We start from the raw sequence: 15,894 nt of genomic DNA, 5'->3' as shown, positions 1-15,894 counted from the left end.
GAGACCCGAGAACCCTATACGCTACGAGCCATGATCATCCTTGCGCTGCAGTATACGCTTGCACAAATCGTCAAGCTCGATTGATATCCCCTGATCACTCGCATCCCCCTTTTTATTCATGAGCAGAGTGGTCGTCCCGCCCGCATCGACACTTATCGGGATACGGCTGAGACTCGTTACTTCCGCTGGATGGTTGTGCGTGTACATCATATTGGTGTTGTTATCTTTGTCGTCTTCTCGATCGATGTCTTTCGGTGCAGAGGACGATAAAAGGGTGATATCGATCATTGGCTCGACGATAACGCTACTTCCTAATTCGGGAACGACTATGCCGTCCTCCTATTTCAGAGTAATAGTGATATAGATGAGTCATGATTTATCGCTCCGGTCAAATTGTCCACGCATCACCTTGAGGTAGAATCTCAGATGAGAGAGGTGAGAAACTTACAAGTATGATTGTCGGTTGGAAACTACCTTCAAAAGCGTTATTGGTGTGAGCATCATCGCTATTTCTGATATGCACTCCCGGCGGTTTAGGTATGAAATTGTTCTCCTATCCAGCGACCGGTGTGTCAGTTTCACCGCGAATATATTCGTGATCCCATGGACGAGATGGATTTATGAGCTAACCTTGACTGAAGGTCCATTTAACTCCTTTCTCAGCCTATTGCGCGAGTTCAAGACTGTCAACAGTCCGACAATATGCACTTTCGGGTGGAATAGTCTAGATCGTGTAGGGTATTGAATCAGCTGCGTATCTAGGAGGACACCAAGATTGAGATTTGAGTGGCTGGTTTGATTTCCGACTCACTCGAAAAACAAGTTCATAGCTGATCCAGGCTTGATAGCGTAACAGATCATGAATGCCAAAGCGATTATCAAGGAGGGTAATTGAGTTTCGACCGATATTCTACATAGGCCAGAAAGTCAACATAATGGGCTATCAGCCTTTACTGCTATTTCAGTTGCGACGCGAGTTTACACATTTGAGCGTGACATTAAAAGGAAGACCTGGACGACTCACGTTATCAGCTTGTTGATCATTAGATCCGTCTCTGACCAGCCAGTCTTCGATCTGACGAGGTCCCATAGTATAATTGAGGTAATCAAGATATCGGCGACTAAGGATGCTCCGAGCCAAGTGTAGAATGAAGGGTATGTGATCTATCCGGACATACAATTGTCAGCGTCGACTGAGGGTGATTACGAAACCGACCAGGGCAATGAGTGCGAGTGGACCGAATCATTGAGCAACGGTCTTGTGGTCCTGCTGGGACCTAAGAGAAAATAGTAAAACAAGGGACACGGGATACTCACTCTTAGGTCGTATGCGTCGGGTATCTTCGACGAAGTAATAGTCGAGCCTATAGCTCCGCTTAGAGCAGCCAGACTGAAAAGGTTCAGCTGTCAGCAATGTCCGATTTCCGGACCAGTGTACAGTATGCAAAGCCTCAAAGGCACGCCGAGGATCGTGGAACCAGGAGATGGAGGTAATCACTTACATAAAAGGAAGAACTACCAGGGGAACCCATTTCGCTCTGTTGTGTAATCTATACGCTCTTTCAAGGTAAAATATCTGGATCAAATGGTGTTTCTCAGCCGTTGGATTTTTGGTAGATCTGTTGGCGTGATGGCTCACCTGTACCACAGTAACGGTTATACTATCTAAAATGGGGTACCATCTTATCCCTGCGGTGGCTCGATCAGCTCCCTCCTCACGACGTCCTTCGTATCGTGCTCACAGACGGCAGAGGGTAAAGACGAAAGACTTACAATCTAATTGCACGAGCCTGTACCAATTCCCAAACCCACTAGCGAAACAATGGAACAAGTACGCGTCGTTGTACATCGTATTCGCAATTGCCAGAACGACGCTCGTGAATAGGATAAATTGGTTGAATCTCCGGTCGAAAGGACACCAGATCAAGTTCCATATCAGTTGTTGGATTATACAGCCTAATAACATGGAGTCGAAGGCGAAGCTGCAGGTCGTACACATAGATACAAGTTGTCAGTGTCACGACAAGCGATGAAGATGAAGATGGAGATGGAGATGGAAATGGAAATGGGAATGGAGATGATTCACTCACCCTAGTAAAGCTGGAGCAATGTATAAACCCAGATGTTCGCTTATCCCTAATTTAGCCAGTTCATTCAGTTGTTCATCGGTGAACCCCACTCGATGAACCATGTTGTTCCTGATCTTCTGCTTGATATAAATGTAGATGTAGCGTGAGGCGACCTTTGATTTCTGCGTGTACCTCGTTCGACTTGATTCTGGTCTCGATCAATCATGAGGCCCCGGTCCGAGCTCAAAGTCCAAATCGGAAGTCCACCGCACGATGGCCCCAGAGGAGATCAAGATAGATTACTGCGGCCTGGGCAAAAGGATGAGCTAGTATGTATTTAGACCAGGATAGAAGCGGATAAGCTGGGACAGGCGAGGATACAGGAAGTGTGATTTTTGGTATTGTCGTTCCCTCTTCGAAGATGGCCGTTGTCGAGTCGTCGAGTTGTCGTATTGTCGTGCGTTCGCCCGGCAAAGGAGATCCGATGAATGACAATGTGCAATGCGAGCCAGTCGATGGGTCGAACTATAGCATCGAAGGATAATGAATGATCGTGATGGACTATCTATCTGATTGGAAACTGGGAAATCGTGATTGTAATATCCATAATTGTAATATGTATAAAGTTGACGGACAACAAACAAAGAGATGCACGAAGACAAAAAATAGATTCCGAAGCCGTCAACGTCATTAGGTTTTGAGTTCAAGTCCAGAAGGCATGTGAACGGATGGATCGCTTCGGCCAAACCCCCAAGTTGCAGGAGAACATGAGTGTCAGGGGACGCTGAAGTCTAAAGGCTATAAGATATCATCAGCATCACACGAAAGCAGTAAACAAAATATACTTCGACAGGACAGGACAGGACAGATTCGAAATGACTAATTGCGGTAAAAATACAAAGGGTGACTAGACCATGCCCTGAAAATCAGTTCCTGATCGACTGAATCAGACTAAAATCAGTCATTTATCCGTGCGTCCGTGAGTCGGGCCGGGACATCATCAGCTGTTCATGTTCATCTGTCTGCACCTCTTACACGGCAGTCATCCATCTTTGGATAACGTTGTGTGTCCAAGGTAAGTTTCCATCGTACAACATTGACTATGACTATGATCGTGTATTGAATTGTCCCAGAGATCAGAAGCATGGTTTGTTACCTTTGCTCGGGTGTATTTCCATTTTCCCGAAATCACGAGCTCTAACAGTACTGGCGAGACACCTCATTGAGTCGATAAGCTGGTGAAACCGCTTGGGGCCACGATATCTGAAACCTGTCGTCCGATGCCCGGTATCCTATTGAGCATTCCCTCCATGTTGATTTCGTTTTCCATTATTCCTGTTGCAATTCATCCTGCTTTCATGGGTCAGGCGTAAGGACGATGAGATAAGAAATCTGTCATATGTTACAGAGCTAGGAAAAGGCATACTTCATTAGCTTACCACCTTAAGCTTCATAGTCAAGAAAGTGAGAAACGGAAAAAGACCCACCAATCCTATCTGCTCGTTTAGTCTCAATAAATTGCACTCCCAGCTGACCTTGCTCCTCCAGCTCTTTCAGCTCAGCCATGATTATTTGCCTAGCTGTTTTCCCCGTCGGATGGGGAACAAGTGCATCCTTGATATGGATTATAAATACTTTCAACCCTGCCAGCGGGCGTTGGCGACTACCTCGAGGTCATCCGGTCAGCTGATTTGAAATTCATCTCAATCTTGCTCTTGCCCTTGCTCTAGCTCTTACTCACGTTCCATTTTCACCCTTGTTCAACTTCACAAGATTCGCAAGAGAGCTCAACTCGTGGTAGACTCCCGGCGGACTCAGATGACCGAACATCAAATGAGCAGGTCTGGAAGAATCGTAAGAGCATTCAATCTGAAACGTGTCGCATGTTCTGTCAGCATCACGTATTTGTATGCTTAAACCACCCACAGCTTTATAGAGGTGAAAGCAGTCCGGACTCACAAAGATACCACATAATCTACCCTCATTCCAACTCTTCGCAGCTTCTTTCCAGACTTGCCCATTCATCTCTTCGGCCTCCTTCCCCCTTTCTATGTCAACATGCTCCTCTCCTTGTTTCCTATATGACGATTCCACATCACCGAAGAACAAGAATTCTCTGCCCTTCTTAGGTGTGCTTGATCCTGAGCGGGTTGTGAAGCCAGAACCATTCGCAAGTGATCGCGAAGATGAAGGTGGAGTACGAGTAACGGCTGTCGGGTCGTACCGTATGAACATTGCCGATGACTCGTAAGTGTGTTTCGAGGTGCATCCGTGCGCTACAGGATATGTGAGTAATGAGATGGGAAGTGTGGGATGTAGAGGTCGATGTACGCGTTCTGTACTCAGACTACAACAAGGTCATATTTGGATTCACTGGTTAGTTTACTGCGGTTGCTGGCGTGGCAATCCTCATCAATCCAAGCTGGACGATAGTAGGAGAACTGAAGGAAGATTTTAGGTGACTCACGGACTGAACAGTAGACAGGAATTATAATTCTCCTCGGTCCCTTCGACTGCGCCATGAGGTCCATTCACAAGTTTACCCTCTTCCAACCCCATACTAAGCCGGTTTCTATGGCTTGGACTCTGTTCGCTTTTATCTAGCTTTCGTCTTTTCGTCCGTCCTTCACCGGACCCTGCTCCGGACCTAGCTCCAGATTCATTATTGTTCTGATGACTAGTCGAGCTTTGCAGACTTTCATGAGCCGCGTCTCCTTCACGATCAGGTACCCAGCTTCCCAGCTCAGGCCATAATCCACCTTGATACGCCTGACTGAGCTGTTCGAGTGTCTTGCGTGTCCCGTATACATGCGGTCTAGGATGAGGTACTTTCTTCTTCTCTGGGTCCGCATGACCTGCTGCGGCAGAGGTAGATGCCGTGGAAGGAGTCGGAAGAGCAGTCGTGGGTGGTTGAGTATGTTCAGAGTGTTTTGGCGGTACTGAGCCGGATAACATGATTAGGGATCCTACGTGGTCGAGATGTGCGTGCGTGATGAGGTAGCAGCTGAAAACGAGACACAGGGGTTGCATTGGAAATTAGTATCAGTGCGGGTCATAAGGATAAGGCGAGTGGGTGGTGGGGTACAGCCGCACTTGGACCGTAAAGGACTCACGCAAGAAAGGAGAACACGTGAGCAGCCTGGAGTACAGGGGTGTTATATGCCGGTGGGAACGTGAGGCCTGGAAATAACGTTGATGGTGGTGTGTTGGAGAGTATCGAAGCTAGAGCACCTAGACCGGATCCTGCCGGATGGTGAAGAGACAATTTAGCTGAGTTTGGAAGTAGACGAGACGGAATTCGGAGCGGGCTTGGATTCACGAGAGGGATGTGTGGGAGGAGCAGTGTCAATGAGGGGATCCGCGTGTAAAGTCATGACTTACCTCCTTCTAGAGCTAGTACACCGTCCTCCCAGGAACTCCGAGCAGCCTTGACGAGGTATCTATCGGCGACATAGGATGTCATATGATATCATATCAGAATTCAAATCCATGTCCATCCAGTTTCGCACATTCTCACTGAGACCCGGACTCCTTTCTCGCGCAAGTCCAAGGAAGTCAAACGATTCTCTCGTCGTTATGGGCGAAATGACAACTCACCCCGAACAATCAGTCTCAAGCGGTCCACCCCCACTTCCAAGAACGACAATCTCAAACGTAGGTTCCTCGATGTCCTGATATTCAGCCGGACCATCGTCTCCCGGTTTATGGCTTTGGTTATTTATCAAAGCCGAGTTCTTCTCTTCGACTTCTGCACTGTTCGACTTCGACTTTGATTTTGACTTTGACTTTGAAACCGAATTCGATCGCTTGCTCCTCCCTTGCTTTATCATGCTGGTCGAACGAGAGCGCGATTGGGAGTCGGGTTTGCTCGTCTCGCCTGACCTTGTTGATCTCTTGCGTATCTGTTCTTTGCTTCCGATATCCCTTGTCCCTGTTTCTGTCGTTGTAGAGGTCGAGGCTTCTTCGGTCATTGTCAATTCGGATGAAGCGGAGAGATGATGAGGGTCGGGCCGAAAGTTAAATGTCGAATGTCGAATGTTGTCTTCCAAATGGGATTGATTATCTTTATCTTGTGTTATAGGAGTGTAGGAGTATAATCAGATTGTCTTGGGGTTTTTACAGTAACAGTAACAGTCACCAACGAGTCTTATGTCCGGTGTTTAATTGGCGTTCGACTGAACGAGGACGACCAAGAGGATGGGTGGGAATCAGAGTATTCTGCTCCTGGTCAAGGTCAAGAGATGATTCGTGGGAGAGACTGTAAGTGGGATATACGACTTGATGATCGTTGAATTATGCAACACGATTGAAAGCGAGACAGAAAGCAAGATAGACTGAAAGACTGAAAGATACTCCGCATGCTGTCATGTTTTGCCGAATATACAGTATATGGATTGGATGGATGATATTTGATGACGTTACGGTCAGTTACCGTAAAGGGATCCATGAATAATCCTCCCGACCCTGAAGTGGGGAGGTTCAATTATGATCAGATCGAATCATATTAAATCGAATCTTACTCAGATCTCTCTCTGTATAGCTTTATAGCTTAATAGCTTAATAGCTTAAGAGCTTAATAGCTGTTGAAAGCGAGAGGTATGTATACATGTATGTATCGCTATAGCCGCTGAAGATGGTTCGTCTGCGCGGGACTGCACTCAAGCATCGAAACTAGAGATTGAGAACGATGTAATCCTTCCGCCGTGGGTGGGTGGGTGGATGGGATTGGATTGGATAAGTCCGTAGGTCCGCACGGGTTAGTACTAGTACTAGTGTACTAGTGCACTAGTGCTGTACCTGAAGAAAAGAAATAAGGTTAACTTGACCCCATCTCCTCCGATCTTTAGTACTAATTTCCCACGAGTTTTACGAGTAAGTTACTTACTTGTAGAGGTTTGGCTAAGCGCCAAGGCTTTGATTAGCTTTTCATCTTTTCATGTGGCTTAGGTTATCCGGTCTTATTGGCTGATCTCTGATCTCTGAGCTCTGATCTTGTTGATCGTTTTCATCCTCAACCTCATCCTCAACCTCATCCAATGGACGTGTGCTTGTAAGCATGATATTGCAGATTGAAGATGAACACGCCTCACCCTCACGCCTTTGTATTTGGTCCGATGAAGACGAAATTGATAAGTCAGATTAGACTGATCGCTTCGTGTCGATCAGTGTGTTGTGTCCAATGAGCTATGAGTCGACAAGCGCCCGGGTAATAGATCAATCAATGCACCGCCAATGAGATGATTTGCATGTATGCATCCAACTTCTATATGCTATTCCATTTTCCTCATTCATACCTCCATACTCCTCATCTTCATCCTCAATCCTTCGTCTGACCCCACTTCATCGACAGCCATGCAAGAGAACTGTTCACATTTTTATGCAAGCAACAATGAACTCAAAGTAGCTTCCGTAGCGACGATCTATTGAACCATGATCTCATAATCAGCAACTGCTATTGTTCTTTTGCTTTTGCTTCCGCCATCGACGGCAGATGAATGTCACTTCACATGTCAAGTCAAAAGAAAGTCTGACTCACCTCTAAAGCCTGTTGCACCTCCAGTTTCCTTCTAGCCTCTCTCAACCAATCGCCCGCCAATTTGCCCGGCCATCCTTTCAACGAATTCACCTCTCTTGCCGCACCATCCAAATCCTTCTCGGCAAGACACCATTCCGCTCTAGCCAATACCGCGCCCACATTATGTCCTTCTACTTTACCCGCTGACGGTCTGAAAAGCAATTTCGATAATCCCGCAGAAGCCAAATGCGACAAGACCGAAGCTTCTTCAGGTTGCGGGACAAGCGAAGACGAATGTATCTTATTGGATACTCCGCCATTACCGCTAAACCACGAACTCAACGACCCGAAGGATTTCACTCCTGTAGCAGGGATTCCGGTTTTCTCTAATTGTTCCAAAGTGATTCCAATTACACCTTTCTGCTCCTCTTCCCCCTCTGTGGCAGACAGGGATTTGAGAGCTTTCAATTCTTCCTCGAAGTTAACGTCGCCAGCTTCGACTTTCGATTGGACGGCTCGGAGGGCGGACCAGATTTTGTGTAATCTGACGTTATCGTCCAGCTGGGCTGAGTTGTCGATGGTGACTCTTTCCAATTGTTTCAAGGAGGTGGTCAAATTGTCGAGCTTGGCTAGTCGACCACCACGTTCAGTCTCGACTTGGGTTTTGATAGATCTCAACCATCTTCTCTGTAGCTCAATACCTTGCGAGACAACCTCGTCACGAAGTCTAAAACATACATTCATACCATCAGCATGTTCTCCTTCTGGCTCGCTTATGCAAATGTGGGACAAAAATAAGCTATTCAACTCAACTCACCTCTGCTCGATACCTTGTCGTTGCGATTCCAACTCGCCCTCCAACTCTCCTCTCCATTTCTCCACCAAAGTCTCTCGTTCTTTCGCCCAAGACTCCTTCAATCCTTGCTCAGACTTGGTCCAATCCGCTTCTTTGCCTTTCAACAGACTCTCAAATTCCGCCGTCTTCTCTCCCACCGTCTTCTCCAATCTCTCCTTCTCGGCGGCCTTCACATCATGTAACCTCTTATTGAGCGCCGTCAAATCATCTTGCGCCTTGCTCAGGATACCAGTCGCGTCCGTCGAGGGGAGGCCAGTCGACGAAGCGTTCGAGAGGGAAGAAGTCAAAGAATCAATCGTAGAGGCAAGTTGCGAGATGATCGGTTCCTCTGAAGCAAACTCTTTCACTTTAGGTACTAATAACGGTAAAGTCTGTTTGATCTTCTCCACTTTTTCCTCTACGACCGCCTTGACGGGTTTAGCCGGCGGAGGGATATAGTATCCGGGCGGAGGTTCGTGGCCTAGTGGAAGAGGAGGTCCATCGTATACCCTCTTACCCTCGAATGTGGGTTGTTGAGGCTGTACACCCGTAGGGTTGAGTTCTCGAGTGCGTTGTTGGTATGGCGAGACTGCCTTCTCGTATGCGGTAGCGTGAGGCTTGATAGCTTCCTTTGCATCGTGAGCGGCATCTTCGACTTTCCTTTCCGCGTTGGACAAGGTGTTCTCGGCGGAACGGAGTGCTTTCTTGGAGGATGACTCGGCTGATCCGAGGGCCTTTTCAGCTTCTCGAACAATACCTTCCACACCGTCGGAGAAGTTGAAAGGGACGTCCTTGGTGACTTCATCTACTTTCTCCTTGGCATCATGAGCCAGGTGCTTGATCCTGTCCTCTGCCTTGTGCGTAGCGGCTATAGCCCTATCTTTCAGGTCGGAGGCAGTATGTTGGATCTTCTGCGTCGTAGTCTCTTTTCCAGTGATAGCATCTTTCGCTTCCACACCCTTTGCTTTGACTTTCTCAGCAGCACCGATAACGTCTTTCTTAGCTTCGGCAGCCTTCTTTTCTATCTTTTGAGTAGTAGTAGTCGGTTCAGTGCCCGTGGCAGATTTATAAGATTGAACAGCTTTCTTAGTGATTGAGCCGAAGCCGAAGGATTCCCATCCGTGGTCGTCGGCGAAATCAGCGATAGCTTCAGCACCTGGGAAAGTGCCGACGAAGAAATCCCGGTACCCCTCTGACTTTGTCGAGACGAATCCTGAGAGACCGTAGAAGGTGACTGCCCCGAGAGTGGTGTAGATGATGAATCGCCTGAAGAACTTTCGGGGTTTTCTAGGCGGAGGGACGGACGAAGGGGGAGGTAAGGGTTTAACGGGTGCAGCGAGGGTGGATGATCCGGGAGTAGGAGTTGTAGGAGGCACCGTAACGGGACGAGTGGGGACGCTGTTCAGTGTCGTAGGTGGATTGGGAGGGAGAGTGGTGCCGCCAGGAGGAGTGGAAGGGGGTGTAGCGAGACACTAGGAGTGATGTGATACAATTATGGTCAGTCGGTATAGCCCGGAATTGCGATGTAATAGGACAGGATAGGAAAGGGTAGAAAGGACGACTCACCCGTCGTTGGGGCAACGAGCGGACAGCTCTTGAACGAGCTACACGAAGTTGACCGTACATCTCCTTTGCGCTGTGCCAGAGGGAGTACCGGATCTTTTGGAGGATTTTTGATGGCTTACTTGCAATCTATGTGAGTTTATGTGAACATTGACGTCTTTCACCTAGGTCGGATCAACCGGAGTAACAGCATCAAGCAACAGCTCAGACGGAGTTATTTCAAATTCCCGACTCACCATACGTCACCTGTGATTCAAGTGGCACCCGATAGGAAACACCGTGGGAAACCTCGACTCGGTTGTTTCCAGCTGAGTTGAAACCATCAATAAATTGTTCGCAGATCCCTCAATATTTGTCTGATTCATGAACAAATCACCAATAGGCCATCAATCCAGTCTGCGAACGAGAGTACGAGAAGAGTAGCAACAGGATCTACTTTGACAACAGACACAGGTCAACATGTCCACCTCCGATGATATCATAACGACCTCCAACGGACTGGGGTATACATCTTCTTCAGCTGTTCATCCGGAACAACTGGTCAAACCCCCTGCCGCACCGAGTGCGAGGGAAGATACGATAGAGATCAAGATCGATTTCGGGTGGGTCTGCAATCCCTCCATTATCTTTGATCTCTCCACAGGCCCCTTGTGCGAGATTCTTACAGATAGCTGACATTGCACTGGATATGCGCAGTGGCGGATTACACCTCTTGTTCTCATCTCAGCCAAGCCACAAAATACGCATACCGCGGAATATACCGGCTGAGGATGGGTCGACACAAGCGCAACCTGTAAATATGAGGTATTTGGTCAAGTGGATGAAAAGTAATCTGCTGAGTGAGCGCGAAGAGATGTTTGGGGATGGGGATGGAGTGTAAGTCTTTCTCCCTTTTCTCCATTTAAGGTTATAATTATAGGTTGTGGGACTGCTTGGAAGGATTCAGCGAATGAGATATTGATCAGCGAAACGGCTGTGTGGTTGTGCGTATAGTCGACCAGGTATATTGGTCCTCATAAACGATGCGGACTGGGAATTGGAGGGAGAATTGGAGTACGAGTTGAGGGATAGGGACGAGGTCGTTTTTATCTCTACCTTGCACGGAGGATAGGTGAGTTAGTATGATATGATATCGACACCGATGATACAACGCTTGAGCGTGCTTGCTGACCGACTGACTTTGCGCTCTGATCAGCCTACACTTCAAGCTCAAGCATCTTATCACTTTCAGTATACCCCAGCATTATATACCCTTCCTTCTAACAACAAAAGGTACGATACAAAATACCATACACTTGATGATGTGAGATGTAAATGGACGGAACCAGACGATCCTTTGACGATACACTGACAAGGACGAAGGACCGACTACTCTACTCTATACTATGTACTGACAAAGGACAAACGCGTATAAGGTTTGACCTGCTTGACTCGAAGATGTCACCCACGACCAACCACTCCAGTACTGATGATTTGCTAACATCCACGCTCAAATATTCAAGACCTGCCCGGACCTTGCTTTATATTGACTCTCTTGTTCTTCAATGACTGCCCATTATTGATAATTGGGTCTCTTGAGTCAGAGCCAATCTTGGTACAGCCTACAATGTACGCCGACGAGACCTTCGAGGAATATCGGAGAAGGAATCAATACATCCCATCACGGTATTTTCCTCATAATTGCGCAAGTGATAATCCTTACGATGGACCATCTTCTCGACCTTCTCGACCTTCTCGACCGACAGGAACCACCCAACCTCCGCATCACAATGTCAATGTCAATACAATCTCCAATATCCATGCCAACCCGACCATTTCCTCCGGGAACAACCCCAGTACACGGTATGGCACAAGCAATCTCTATTCTCCCTACGCCGCTCTAGGCTCATCCGCCCCTTCTACCGGATCGAGGATGTCAACGAATCATCCATCAGGTCCCCCTCCTCCTTATTCTTCTGAAATACCTACCACCCCTTCGAGTCCAATACGACCGTCACCATCTCTGATAACTCAGCCACACTCGCAGATCCCTTCACCCAGGTTCGCCAATAGCAATCACGACCATAGTAAGCTCCAAAGTATATACTCAGATATGAATTACGTCCCAAACTCGCATGATCCCTCAGCCTTCTCCAACTCGAGGCTGGCGACATACCGAACACCCTCAGGCGCAATCCCAAGAGGATTCATCATGACCTGTTCTCATCGACATAGTTTCTTCACCTGGAAAATCTGGAGAGCGGGCGCACCTAGGGTGGATATCGATACCCGGCTCAATCCGTACTATTCTCCAACTTCGAATGAGTTATCGCAATTACAATCGCAATCACGATCATCTAACGGGATACCACAGCCAACCTCGAAGTCGCACTCCCAATTCCAGTTTCGATCAGGGAGGAGGCGTGCATCCACGACCAATCATACAAAGCTTCCCTCCTCGAAATGGCATTCGCCGAGCGATTCAGAGCGTCCCGATTCAGCAAGACTACATGGTACGATGAAGATTTTCAAACGAGCCGTAAGACCATGGAAGAGAACGACGCGTCCCTGCAATCAGCGTGGGGGGATATGCAGAGTGGAAGGTTCTCGGGTATTTCAGAGGGGTTTGTACATGTCCCATATACGAACAAGGAAGATTGGAAGAGGGACAAAGAGTTACTCCTCGCTCCGCAGCTTAGTCGAGAAGATAAAGCTAGAGCAGTGGAAGAGGCGAAAGAGTGGACGAATGATACGTGTCATCTGTCGGATCTGCAGATTAATAATTGGCGACGGGCGGACTTTGGGTTATCACCTAGACCATATTGATTAATCATGGAGCATTCGAGTGTCCGATCATTCGATTGTGCGATTGAGCGATTGCCCATTTTAACGAGGCATTGCACCGAGGTCAACACCGAAACTGAGATTGAGATCATCACTCTTGGTTGATTTCATCACAGACTCTTGCACGTAAGGAACATTCAGTTCAATCTATGAATACTTATTACTACACACATGCATCTCTACTACTTGGCAACTTTGCTATTTCATGACAACATCTTTGTTCGCGGCACCCTCTTGCCCTGATTCCAATCCTGCCATCACACTTCTCGTCATTTCAACATGTCTCTCTGTATGATGTATGATAAGTGGAATGGACCTCAGCTGGCCATCAACACCGCTGAAGGAGTCAATCCATTCTCCTTCAGTGTCTTCTTCATCTCATCCCGAGAGAAAGTTTTACTATGGGACATACTATCAGCTAAAATGTTTCAGAGACTGAGACGTAGCCAGCTGACAAATCACGTACCGAGGGAAAGTCGAGGCGAAAGTGACTGTATCCACGTTATAGTTCAAGTTCTCCGATGCGACCCATTCAGCAACGTCTACCAATGCTGTGGTGATGAAGCATGAGTCAGCTCTGAGTACCTCGATACTCACTTAGCGTCACGGAGCTGATCGGGAAGGTTGACCCACTGTTATCGCTTGGGAAGGCCTTGGTCAACGGCTGACCCCCGACACTCAGTCGCACCTGTCCAAAGCATATCAGCGATCGCTGGTCGAATAGCTGTAATGATCCGGGGCGCTGACCTGTAACCTAGTCTGAGGGTTGTCCGAGCTGCTCACGCCCGCTGCTGGCTTAGCGACGTTCACGGGCGCAGGGGGAGTTTGGGTTGTCGACGATGAGCCTTCTCGGATCGCTTTTTCTCGAGCGGCTTTTTCGGCTCGTTCGCGCTTGTCGGCCTTTAGATTGTTACGATTAGCTTAAATGGCCTCACTTCAGACCTCATGGTTTGAGGAAGACGCATTCATGCTACAAGATGGGATTGAGGACACTTGTCGCTCCGTCTGTGTGATTTTGACTCACCTCGATCTGCGCTTTGATCGCCGCTTTGGCTTTAGCGTCTTCCAATTTCTCTGAACTCCACTCGGGTCAGCTACTGTTCAGATAAAAACATGGATCGAATAGCTGACCTACCCCTTCGTTTTTGCTCGGCTTGCTTTTGCAACTCCTTAGCCTGCATATCCTCTTTGATCTTCCCACTATCTTGTCCGGCTTTCCTCCTCAGCGCCTGCAATGTCAGATGAAGGTAGAATGACGAGCATGTCAGCTATCTAGAAGACACACGCGCCCGAAATCCCTAGCTGACACTCACTTCGTTGGCCTTGTTATCCTTCGCATCGACTTTAGCCTGAGCAGCACGCTTGATAGCTAATTTCTCTCTTAACTCAGCAAGTTTCGCCTTCTTCTCTTCCTCCGTCAGCGGTTTGATCTGACCGTTTCATATCTTCACGTCAGCTAGCTGCACAGGGCTTCTTCTCATGCCCAAGTTACTTAGCTGATGGAATTGACTCACTTCATCAGTGGATTCCTCGAATTGGTCATGCCCCGATTTCTCAGCGTGGAACTCCGCATTAGCCGTTGATCGGAAGACCTTCCCACATTCACTACATTTGATCGACTGCGAAAACAAAAACAATAAGCTTGACCCGTCAAAAGCACGCGGAATGACCAGCTTACTTTGGCTACTAAGTCTGAATCATCTACATTCCCACTTTCAATCTTCTTGATATTTGCTTTGACTGATTCTTCATCCTCGTCTTCTTCCTCTTCAGCTGTCGGAATTGGTTTTTCGGAATTTGCCAGGAGATGGTCCATTGCGGGCTGCATCGAGACGAGGAGAGGAGGTACGAGCTCAGACTATCCACTGTGCGTCATGTAGAATGAAGTAGAAGGAGAGCTCACCTGTAAGCCTGAGTTCTTGGTAGCCTTCAATGCCCCTTTATTTCGTTCGTAAATCACGTCAGCTGAAGTGATCATCTACATGAAAGGTACGGCTGACTCACGGTCTATACGAGCCGGATCAAAGCCCATCGACAGCAAAGTCTCCCTGTCAGACATCTTGTGTGTCAATACTTGATGCGTGTGCTAATATAGATCAGATGGGCAGTGAAACAAAAAGAAGCAGGAGGAAGAAAGAGCAAGGATGATTGATAGGTGATCGTTCGTTCGAGCGCTCGTTCAACTTATTGCGCTGACGACATGGCATCTTTGACAGCCGGTCCACGTGGCGAGCGAGCGCTTGGATCGTCAGACGCCTTCTCGTTCTCGGGTGATATTGGTAAACTTCGCATGAATGCATGCAGTCCGGATAATTCCCTTCATTTGTGTGATTGTCAGTATTGCTCGAAGGAGATGAAAGATAAGGGCAACGAAGGCGACAGAGGTGGGAATATAAGCGGGCCATAAGCAATTGCTCTCGGAGAAAGGGAGAACCAAGGCTGGTTTCTTCATCTCGATTGAAAATGGCATACAAGTGATTTATATGACAGGGATCCTTCGTTCACAATGTGAGCTAAATGCATGCTCACTGCGGGAATGAGCTCCAAATCCTCACTATCTCCCACTGGGGACTCAATGGCTCTCAGTCATCATATTGTCACAGTGCTATGCGCAGTGGCGAGATGATCATGAGGGAGGCGGTCTGTGCGTTTGATGGGGGATCATTCAACATGACTGTCGCTCAGATGAGTTTCACACATGACACAGGAGAGAGTAACAACTTTCTCTGTTTTCTTATTTCCATTCTCATTTATTCCACCTTTTGATTCGAAACTCGTACATTCCCCTCCTTATCTACTCACCCTCCCACCTGCCTCTTTGTGTATAATCAACATCGCCTCTGATATCTCATCAGCCCAAGAAAAAGGCCTCTTCGATCGGACCACGCTGTGTATAAGCCTTTCCATTCTCTCGTCAGCTCAGCTGTTCCTGCCGGACATCCTCTTGCAAACACGGCACTCGTGCACATTAGTCAACCTATGCGCCGCTTGACTCCAACAAAAGGTCAACGCAAAGTCAACTTGAACCCTTCTGAGACTCCAGTCAAACAGGGGGATATTCTTGGTTTCTTAACACCATATCTCCCGAC

General features: G+C 47.8%; 6 protein-coding genes across 6 annotated transcripts; 2 read left to right on the top strand and 4 right to left on the bottom strand.

Annotated features, from left to right (window-relative positions):
* Positions 1-21: 21 nt before the first annotated feature.
* I303_104799 (uncharacterized protein) lies at positions 22-2,191 on the bottom strand (the record flags this gene model as incomplete). Its single annotated transcript, XM_018407529.1, has 10 exons — positions 22-339; positions 449-553; positions 631-724; positions 812-910; positions 1,025-1,164; positions 1,318-1,390; positions 1,503-1,576; positions 1,640-1,689; positions 1,774-1,982; positions 2,091-2,191. The coding sequence occupies 10 exons, from the start codon at positions 2,189-2,191 to the stop codon at positions 22-24; spliced, it is 1,263 nt and encodes a 420-aa protein (XP_018262740.1).
* A 1,097-nt stretch (positions 2,192-3,288) lies between these two features.
* On the bottom strand, positions 3,289-6,040 carry I303_104798 (uncharacterized protein; the record flags this gene model as incomplete). The annotated part of the gene is made up of 8 exons (XM_065969039.1): positions 3,289-3,404; positions 3,557-3,732; positions 3,811-3,938; positions 4,029-4,416; positions 4,537-5,073; positions 5,183-5,312; positions 5,451-5,509; positions 5,667-6,040. The coding sequence occupies 8 exons, from the start codon at positions 6,038-6,040 to the stop codon at positions 3,289-3,291; spliced, it is 1,908 nt and encodes a 635-aa protein (XP_065825111.1).
* Positions 6,041-7,444: 1,404 nt separating this feature from the next.
* I303_104797 (uncharacterized protein) lies at positions 7,445-10,045 on the bottom strand (the record flags this gene model as incomplete). Its single annotated transcript, XM_018407531.1, has 4 exons — positions 7,445-7,489; positions 7,606-8,311; positions 8,402-9,891; positions 9,986-10,045. The coding sequence occupies 4 exons, from the start codon at positions 10,043-10,045 to the stop codon at positions 7,445-7,447; spliced, it is 2,301 nt and encodes a 766-aa protein (XP_018262742.1).
* A 396-nt stretch (positions 10,046-10,441) lies between these two features.
* I303_104796 (uncharacterized protein) lies at positions 10,442-11,093 on the top strand (the record flags this gene model as incomplete). Its single annotated transcript, XM_018407532.1, has 3 exons — positions 10,442-10,584; positions 10,679-10,858; positions 10,976-11,093. 3 exons carry the CDS (start codon positions 10,442-10,444, stop codon positions 11,091-11,093), a joined length of 441 nt encoding a protein of 146 aa, XP_018262743.1.
* A 495-nt stretch (positions 11,094-11,588) lies between these two features.
* On the top strand, positions 11,589-12,787 carry I303_104795 (uncharacterized protein; the record flags this gene model as incomplete). Its single annotated transcript, XM_018407533.1, has 2 exons — positions 11,589-12,048; positions 12,336-12,787. 2 exons carry the CDS (start codon positions 11,589-11,591, stop codon positions 12,785-12,787), a joined length of 912 nt encoding a protein of 303 aa, XP_018262744.1.
* Positions 12,788-13,122: 335 nt separating this feature from the next.
* Positions 13,123-14,864, bottom strand: I303_104794 (uncharacterized protein; the record flags this gene model as incomplete). Its single annotated transcript, XM_018407534.1, has 11 exons — positions 13,123-13,204; positions 13,272-13,356; positions 13,439-13,493; positions 13,553-13,705; positions 13,830-13,879; positions 13,941-14,034; positions 14,119-14,235; positions 14,320-14,424; positions 14,484-14,627; positions 14,709-14,743; positions 14,810-14,864. 11 exons carry the CDS (start codon positions 14,862-14,864, stop codon positions 13,123-13,125), a joined length of 975 nt encoding a protein of 324 aa, XP_018262745.1.
* Between the last annotated feature and the right edge of the window lie 1,030 nt (positions 14,865-15,894).

Source organism: Kwoniella dejecticola, chromosome 5 (genome assembly GCF_000512565.2).
Source record: "Kwoniella dejecticola CBS 10117 chromosome 5, complete sequence".
Taxonomy (NCBI): Eukaryota; Fungi; Basidiomycota; class Tremellomycetes; order Tremellales; family Cryptococcaceae; genus Kwoniella; species Kwoniella dejecticola.
Note: the sequence above shows the minus strand (reverse complement) of the source record. Positions and strands in the feature narration are given on the sequence as shown.